At 35.2% G+C, this 9,706-nt stretch overlaps 1 protein-coding gene across 1 annotated transcript in view; it reads left to right on the top strand.

Annotated features, from left to right (window-relative positions):
* The window catches only part of LOC107685853 (RING finger protein 166-like), a 29,901-nt gene that overhangs the window by 10,736 nt on the left and 9,459 nt on the right, over positions 1-9,706 (top strand). Inside the window, exons 2-3 of the mRNA XM_016482584.1 lie at positions 4,020-4,176; positions 5,995-6,107. Coding sequence (XP_016338070.1) covers positions 4,020-4,176; positions 5,995-6,107 — 270 coding nt within the window. The remainder of the gene's footprint in view (positions 1-4,019; positions 4,177-5,994; positions 6,108-9,706) is intronic.

The raw sequence follows: 9,706 nt of genomic DNA, 5'->3' as shown, positions 1-9,706 counted from the left end.
AAAGAGACGGCAGATGGGTAGAGGCCTAAGCAGCCTCAAGCCCAACTCACCACCAGCACCTGCTTTCATTTGCTCTCATTATGTCTGCAATGCTCAACAGCAGCACAATGGAGCAGGAGAGAGTCAGCAGCACTCAAACTACAACAAGGTCAATTCTCTCTCTCAGTGAAACGCCCACATTTGATGGGATTATTTTTTCCCACCAAAAATCATAAATACTGCTCAGCTGATATGAAATTTTCAATGGCCTATGCTAATAGTGATAGCTAGATGGCTAATATAATACCAATTATTGAGATTTTTTTTTAGTTGTTTGCCAAATTTTTCTTAGATTGCAATTATGTAATCATTGCTTTAATGTGTTCATTGTTTTTACTTAAATGAATATGTTATGTTAACTAACTGCATGATTTGTATCCTCTTAAAACTGTACATTTATGCCAAATGGGCATTACTTTGACACAGCCACCTCTGATAATAGATCAATATTACTTGTAATGTAGAAACATACATTTTCTGTGAAGCTGCTTTGAAACAATATGCGTTGTGAAAAGCTCTTTACAAACAGATTCATTATTATTATATTGTCATTAGTTTTTAAAAGTAAGCAATAAATGTAAGTTTCTGAGAAAAAATGTATTTTAATTTAAACAAATATGAAAATGTTTTTCTTCCAGTTACATCTCATCGTACTCTTAATATAAAGGTAATATTTTCAAGAAAATATATTTTTTTTTTTACTAAAAAATTTTGTACAATGCCAATATAAAATCCATTTGTTTGTTCATGTAATTTTCTTAAAATATTTGATTTCAAAACCTCTGACATTTGATCTATTATTGAACATAGAGATAATTTTTTGCTCATTTGAAATGACTATTTAATTTCCTACCCCTCCCCAACATAATTTTCCATCTTCTCACTGTTCCCTAAAAAAAAAAGTGGAAAAAAAGGCCAAAAATAAATGTATAAAAGTTTTGTTTAACTTCAAGATATCATGACAAAAATGTATTACTATCATACAGTGGAATGTACTTTTCGAAGTAATAACAATAAAAAAAAAAAAAAATACAGTTTATTAAAACATAATGTTTTAAAGAATATCACAAATTTTCTTCCATGTTTTAATATAAGCTGTAAACTGTTGTAGAGTACTTTGCCATAAACTGCAAGGAACTGTTCAAATTTCATTTAAAGGGGTCATATGATGCTATTTTAAAGATCATTATTTTGTGTATTTGGTGTAACAGAATATGCTTTAATGTTCAAAAAAAACATTATTTTTCAAATACTGTACATTATTGTAGGTCCTCTATGCCCCGCCTCTCTCAAACACGTCGTTTTCAACAAAGCCCCCTCCTTTGACAAGCGCAGTCTGCTCTGATTGGCCAGCTGACCCAGTGCATTGTGATTGGCCGAACACCACAATTTAGGTAGGCGTGGCTGACTCTTAACTTTTATAAAGAATATCTCTTTGGATTTGAGACTTTAGTCTTTGCAACTTTACAGATCTTCTTTATGCACCAAGAGCTTGTAACACTCCAAAGAGAAAGGAAAACTTGAAATTGCATCATATGACCCTTTAATTACATTTTTAAAGATTAATTAAATGGTTAAAGTTTTATGCATTCATTTGATTTCCACAATTTTTGATAATACATTTAATTTAAACCTTAAAAGAATCCAGAAAAATAAAAACAGAGGGCAGAATGCAGTTATTTCATTACAGCATGACATGGCTCATTGAATTTTTAGGAATTTTGCAGACGCAACGCTACGCTTAGCAACTGACCTTCACTTCCAGTTTCCTTGTGAGTCAGTCAGTGCCGCATTTCAGTGTAGACAGTGATGGAGAGGCTCTTGTTTGGCCCTGGCCCTGGATTCAACAGTACCATAAAACGCGGCGTAAGCCTGGCGGAAAAAATGATTCATTGCTTTTACAGTCCCATAAACTCTTGCCTCATCTGTCAGAAAGTGACAAGGCTGCCACCGCAAGTTCACTAACCATTTTTTGCTGATGCTGCCATGGATTTGGACCCCGTGATGAGTCACGCCAGCTTGAAAGGTGATGGCTAAATGCCTGATAGTCTGATACATCAGCATTTGTTCAGCTATTTAAGACCCGTTGCCTGCCAGCCAGAGTTCAGTGGTTTAAAATTGTTGTTCTCCTCAGAGGCTTGTGCAGTTACTAAACATTTAGTGGACACTTTTATCCATTGCCACTTATAGTGCACTTATTACAGGAGCAAGTCCTTCTGGAGAAACCTGAAAGTAAGTGCCTTACTCAAAGACACAATGGTGATAATTCATGATTTGCTTTTTGTTGGAATCAAAGCAGTTATCTTACTGTTACCAGAAAGCTGGTATCCACATGTTATATGATAATTGTCATGATCATAAAAATAGCATAAACGATTACAACTAATCATGAGAGCATTCATATGTTTGAATAGCAATTCTAAGGTCAACATGAAACAGCGTTTGCAACTTTTTTTTAAACTTCTGTAATGAGATGTTTTTCCATATGAAACAGGGTATTCAATGAAGAAAGGGGCAGTCTGCAACTTGATATTATGCATTACATCATGAAAAGTGGTCAATATGTTCAATATATGAGATGGATAAAGGTAAGAGGTTGAATAATGAGTTTTTACATTTTGATTGTAAAGGCATGTCACTATTAAAAAAATTGAATAATTGTTTTTTTTTATATTTTGAAAGAAGTCTTATGCTCCTCAAGGCTGCATTTAATTGATGAAGAAATACAGTAAAAACAGTAATATTGTGAAATATTATTACAATTTAAAAGAACTGTTTTCTATTTTAATATATTTTAAAATGTAATTTATTTCTATGTTGGCAAAGCAAAATTTTCAGCAGCAATTAATTTAGTCTTTAGTGTCACATAATCTTTCCGAAATCTTTCTTATTAGGGGTGGGCGATACGACCAGAGTCTTATTTCACGAGATGAGAAATTTTATTTCAAATTAATGATATATATCACAATATAGTTATTTTTGATATATATTTTTTTGTCATTCAAAATAAAAACAAAGAAGCAATTTACAAACAATAGGATAAATACAATAGAAAAAATACGTTATTTAATATGTAGTAAGAAATACTGCAGAAATTGAATAATCAAATGTAAAAATAAAAAGCTGCATAGTCTTCAGTGTATGAATTACATATACATTTATTCTTATTAAATTTACAATAGTTAATTTGTCAAGAGCAGTAAGTTTTTTTCCTTTTTTTCTTTTGTTGTTTGATGAACATTAATGAATTTAGAGTTCCACTAACCTGCTGCGCAGCAGTAACAGAAAGACTCTAGACAATGCCTTTGAATATGATTTAATCATTGCCGGGAGGACTGTGTAACAAAAAGAATATAACAGTTTATAGAGCATAGGTGCATGGCAAAGATGACACAATTCATTACATAATTTTTCTCTAATATAATTGGTTCTTATGTGCAATTCTGCAAACCTCTCCTCTGTTACTGGCATAACACATTTGTTTTTTTGATAACTTCAGCTTGCTACTCAAGTCATGGGTTGTTATGGTTATTTTTATATTCAGACATACGTCTAGCCGTCTTGTCCATATGCATCCATTATTGCAACACACTAACTAAAGTGTTGATACATTTTGTTCTCAAAAACATACAAATGGTAGGCCTGCACGGTAGAGGAGTTTTAGTTGTGATTAATTTAAAATGATTAATTTAAAACAATTTCCTTCACCACACTTAATAAACCCTACTTGTATGAGCCTTTTTTCCCCGTTTAGATGCTGTCTATAGGATATTTTGAATCTATTTCACAAAAATGACTGTTTGGTCCAAATTATGAATCCCTTTTCAAAACAAATACATAATTGTGATAAATGCTGAATATTGTAAACGGATAATAATAAGAAAAAAATAAGAAGAGAGAACTTTAAGTTAGATTTACCAACTATGTGATAGCACACTACATGGTGTCTGTAATATGTTTGTGTCTGTGTGTGTTCACAGTTTCTGTGGGGATTGTCTACAGCCGTGTTTGCAGGTGACATCGCCTCTCTGTCCCCTCTGCCGTATGCCTTTCGATCCAAAGAAAGTGGACAAATCCCCCAGCGTGGAGAAGCAGCTCTCTTCATATAAGGCTCCATGTAGAGGGTGCAGCAAAAAGGTTAGTCCTTGTGCTTACAGAAATAAATATGAATTTAAAAAAAACTGGGCATAGTACCACAAGGCATGTTCCTCTGAACAGTGCAGCTGTCATTATATAAGGCATTTACACTAAAACTTGCTTCAGGGACACTAAAGCACGACATCCTGACTCTCCCGCAGGAGCCGTTCAAAAATGCATTGACAGTTTAAAGGGGTCATATGATGCTATTTAAATTTTTCCTTTCTCTTTGGAGTGTTACAAGCTCTTGGTGCATAAAGAAGATCTGTAAAGTTGCAAAGACTAAAGTCTCAAATCCAAAGAGATATTCTTTATAAAAGTTAAGAGTCAACCACGCCTACCTAAAACAGCTCGTTCTAACATGCCCCCACATGTCTACGTCACGATGTGGGAAGATTTGCATAATGCCACCCAAATGTTTATGCAAAGAAAAGTTTATGTAGTATTGTTGTTGCCACGCCGCCATGTCGTGGAGATGATGTGTGTTTCGTTATGAAAGCGAAACTACTTTGTTTGGCCTTCCAAAAGAGGACACGACTAGAAATCAGTGGTTAAGTTGTATTTACAACACTGTTCCGGAACAGTTCAACCCAAATATTCAGATGTGTGCAGCTAATTTTATGGAGGACGAGGACTGTTTCCTGTGAGAGTAGCCTACAATGCCGGTGTCTGTTTCTATAAAGTGGGGCAGTTCCAACTTTGCAAGGACAGTCTGGTGCTTCTGACTCGCAGCCTGTAAGTACGTTTTCATATTTAAAGAATTTGCCACTGACGATTCAAACGCGAGTTTTGAGCAGTGCAGAGTAGCGCTTGTTGTTTGCCGTTTCTCCGATCACAAATGCAGACATGGTTTTATGTTTACGGGAAACGGCATCACAGTATGTTAAGGGGCGTAACATTTCCGTCACACGCTTGAGGAATTCGGCCAATCACAACGCACTGGATAGCTGGCCAATCAGAGCACACCTCGCTTTTCAGACCGATGAGCTTTGTAAAAATCGACACGTTTCAGAAGGGCGGGGCATAGAGGAGCAACAATAATGTACATTGTGGAAAATAATGTGTTTTTTTAACCTTAAACCGCATAAACACATTGCATTACGCCAAATACACAAAATAATGTTCTTTTTAGCAACGTCATATGACCCCTTTAATGGTAAATAAAAGTTAAAGCAAAACAAGCACAGCCCAGCAACTACAATCTGACACACTGAGATGTCCTGATTTGCCATTGCGAGCTTAGAAAGACCACTGAAAACTTTTATTGTGTTAGTGCTCACTGTTTTGTGTGATTTGACACCGCAATTGTTTTAGATATTTTAGTTTCATAAAGTCAGCAAAACATGACTGCTGGATTTAAAAACATGACCAGCAATGAATTTCAACCACTGTCTCTTTACATCCTCATCCTTTGGAAACACATGCATCATGGTTTTACTTGCGCTGTGCCGGAAACAGTGTCTTCTAGACATTGCAACAACACGAACTGAACTCTTCCAGGCCTTAGCTACAACCACAGTGTTTGGTGGCAGGTCAAAGTACACATGAAGACCAAAGGCATGCATTATGCAGATTTGTCACAAAGCTTCTTAGGTTTGCAACAGAAGTAAGTTTTCAATTACTGATGAATCATTTCAGGCAGTTCAGAAATAATAACTCCATTTGTCATGCACTTTGATCTTTGCTGACCTTTTATATTCACAAACAGCTATATTACTCACTACATAAAAGGTAATATCCGAAAAAGCATAATAGTGGCACTTTAATCACAGCGCAAGTTACTCACTTTGTTTTATTATGTCCCTTTGAATATCCCAGGTCACCCTGGTCAAAATGCGGTCACATATTTCATCTTGCACAAAGGTTCAGGAACAGATGGCTAATTGCCCAAAGTTCATGCCTGTGGTCCCCACCTCACAACCCATTCCCAGGTAAGCATCACTCCAGGGATCATTTGAGGTCAGGTTGACATAATCATGGAAAATAACCTTGTTTTTCTTTTCATCAATTATCTCAATTCTCTCATCATCAACTTTTTTGTTTTGTTTTTGCTCTTGTGAATGTTGCTTGCTAGTGTGACTACACTTTGGAAAGATGCAGGGTTTCAAATGTTTTTGTCTGTAAATCAGTTAAATAAATAGGAAAGTAATGCACATATCTGAAAAAGTATGACGCAGCTGTAGTGTCATGTAAAAAAAAAGATCGGGACAATACATTTATAATTTGAGATTAAAGTAAAAAATATGTGAATAAAGTCGTAGTATTTCGAAAATAATAGCAATATGAGATTAAAATTATAATATTTATAGTATATTAGTGGCATCGTTACTGTATTGTGCAGACCCGGACTGGCCATGGTGACTTATTTCCCTGCTCATTTTCATTTATTTATTTACTTAATAGGCTATTTATTATTATTTAAAATGACTGCCTGCACAATGCACCCAAGTGATTTCAGGATTCAATATGAAAACAAAAGTAATAAATGATGAATCTGCTTTAGTCTTGACTTGCAATGCTATCATTTGCCTCATCCCCAGTGAAAGGTTTCCATAAGGAAAAGCTCTCTATGAAGACACAGTGGAATGCAGCAACCCAGGTGGCTTTTCTCTATGGATCTTAGCTCTTAAGAGGGTTTTCTATGTGCAAAGGAATGTTCCAATGCTGGTGAAAACACCTTTGGTTATAAAATAGAAGTAAATTATTAAAGGTGTTCTTTCTTATTTGGCCTTATTAGCTGTGTAGGCCACTAGGCTTTGGTGCCTCTCTTCTTTATGGGATAAGTGTAAGGGAGCTGGAATGGATTTACAAGTTAGAAATGCACAAAAAAGGAATGGTGCTCTCTTTACCAACATTTGTTTTATTGTTCTTAAAAATGAGTCAGTTAATAGAGTAGGAGCCTACTTTAACTATTAGAACATTTCTTATTATTGTTTTTATTTGTTAAATACCTGTGAAGAATGAAAGGTTGGACACCACCAACGTTTTGCAGTTTTTTTTTTGTGTAACTTTCACACCGTCTCCTATGAAAGGATGGCATTTAAGAGGCGTCATATTTTTGTAACATATTTGTGCTAGTGTTAACTTTGTAAGACTGTCACTTCCAGCCAGTCCAGGAAGTTGAATATCCAGCCAAAGTAGAACTAACTTTACTGCACAGATTTAACATTTAATCTTCCACATCCATGCTGCTGGAATGGCATTCTGTTCATTGTGATAATCACACTGTATCTTGTAATAATGTGATTGCTTTTTTCTCAAAATAATTAATATTACAACTTTAATGTCAGTGCTATGATTTTATTCTCATAATTTTGACTTCATTCTCAAAATATTACTACTTTAATCTTGTATTATGTGGTACTAAGGCTTCACAATACAAACATATATTGTTTCTTTTTCCTTTGTTCTTTTTTTTCTGATCCCAAACAAATCACTGAGTAACTGAGCACTGAGTAAATTATTATTTTTTTAATTCCTTTTTCCCCACATTAGTATAGGTGACTCTGCCAACAGTGAAATCTCATTGATTAAAAATCCTGCTCCATTGTATATGTAACATCAAATATGAAAATATTCCATGATTCAACATCATCACGGCCAATTAGGACAGTTTCAGTCAGGACAAACAATAAAATTATGTCAATGGAAACTTATTGCATTGCACCTGGTTTGGACACAGCATTTTAGAATATTTCCTCTTTCTCCCTACATTAAAGAGCAACTAATCCCACAAGTCTCTCTTAGGCAAATGCTGCCTTATGACTCATGCTTCTCTGAAGCACTCAATGCTCTTTGGGACAACAGTTAAAATGCAGCGAAGAGCTTTAAAATATGGATCCAGGACGCATTTCATTCTTTACAGATACTCTTTAGACCCACACACTAATGGTGTAGGTATACTTAGATCTAGAGATGTCAAACTGATGTCTGACAGTTGAAGAGAGACAGAAAGTTTTGCAGACAGGAATCTGATAAAAGTCCAATCAGATGACTCCAGGTTGAGTTATGTGTGTGCGTCTCTGTCATGCTTCACTCTTCCTTTGAAGCACAGGAAGAGCGAGAGGAGGATAAGAATTAATTAGCTCTTCAAAGCAGAGCATGTTGATGTATTCCCACTGTGTCTCTGTCTGCAGAAGTCTTGCATCATGGCTGTTTATCGTACTCTTTGTGGTAGCATCACACAAATATTGTAGAACCATGTTACTAATGCAGACCTTTATGCCACCCTACAAATATTACTTGAGTAAACACCGAGACCTTGTTCAATATCGTGTCACTATGACACATTTCTGTCTCTGTGCCCAGTGAGTCAGTGGGTTAACAGACAGCAGTTTTGTATGGAGGTGAGGAAACTGCTTCAGACTGATTCTTTCCAAGACACCATAATGTCTCATCTGATAATCTAGAACAAACTCAAGTGAGCTTTAGAGGGCTTTAGAGTTTAGAGAATATTTAAATTCAGCATTAAACAACACTCACAACCAATTTTGCTTCCATAATCCGATGAATTTGTGAACGAATCAAGACAAAAAAAATGTGGGTCAGGACTAGGGGTGTGTGATATACTGTCTACGATAATATCGCACTTATTGTTTTAATGATGTGCGAGCTGTGCACAAAACACACTCTGCATTGTCTAAATATCATTATACAAAAAATCCAGGAAATATTGAGATATCACTTTTTCGTCAATATCACACACCTCCAGTCAGGACTAGATTTTATGTTTTGGAAATTGATTTGATTAAGAAAAGTGTCTCTATTACAGGTAGGTTGGATGGGAGAAGTTAAAAAATAAGAAGGCTTGTTGACATCAGTGGAAAAGGGAAGTTGTTTCAGAGGTGGAGCAAGTTATTATATGTTGATCAAATTTTATGAAGTAAATCTATGAGGTGAATTTTGATTGCATGTTGACTTTAATGAAAACAATCCTTATTTCTGTAGTTCTAATTTGAAAGTAGTGACAGCATTATATGTACTTCCTTCAACCTTGTATCGGACACCATTTTTATATTTTCACCAGCAGGATTGTGGGATATCATAAACTTTTTTCAAATACTGACCAGTTGGAGGAATCTCGGTAGACAGAATGGGCATTCGATTCAGACTTGCCCTTTGGATACTGTTTGATGAAGTGGCATTAAGATTTTGGGCACAGCTGTACAGACTTTGTCCTCTGTGGTTCTTAGGGCTGCACGATTCTTGCTAAAATGTGAATCACGATTTTTCTCCATGGGAATTGAGATCACGATTCTCATTTTTTCAACCAAAATTTATTGCACTCAAGTACAAAAACAAAACAAAACACAGGACTCGAGCTGCACGATTCTGGATAAATTGAGAATCACGATTTTTTTTTGTCTCAAATAGAGATCACGATTCTCCCACAATTCTGAACTAAACAAAATAATGTGTGGCAAAATATTATTGCTGCAGTCTATTTAAAAGTGTTTAATTAATTTGAATGAAGTATTAACCATTTTAATATACACTACCAGTCAAAAGATTTTGAACAGTAAGATTTTTT

Source organism: Sinocyclocheilus anshuiensis, unplaced genomic scaffold (genome assembly GCF_001515605.1).
Source record: "Sinocyclocheilus anshuiensis isolate Anshui unplaced genomic scaffold, SAMN03320099.WGS_v1.1 scaffold1018, whole genome shotgun sequence".
Classification (NCBI taxonomy): domain Eukaryota; kingdom Metazoa; phylum Chordata; class Actinopteri; order Cypriniformes; family Cyprinidae; genus Sinocyclocheilus; species Sinocyclocheilus anshuiensis.
Note: the sequence above shows the minus strand (reverse complement) of the source record. Positions and strands in the feature narration are given on the sequence as shown.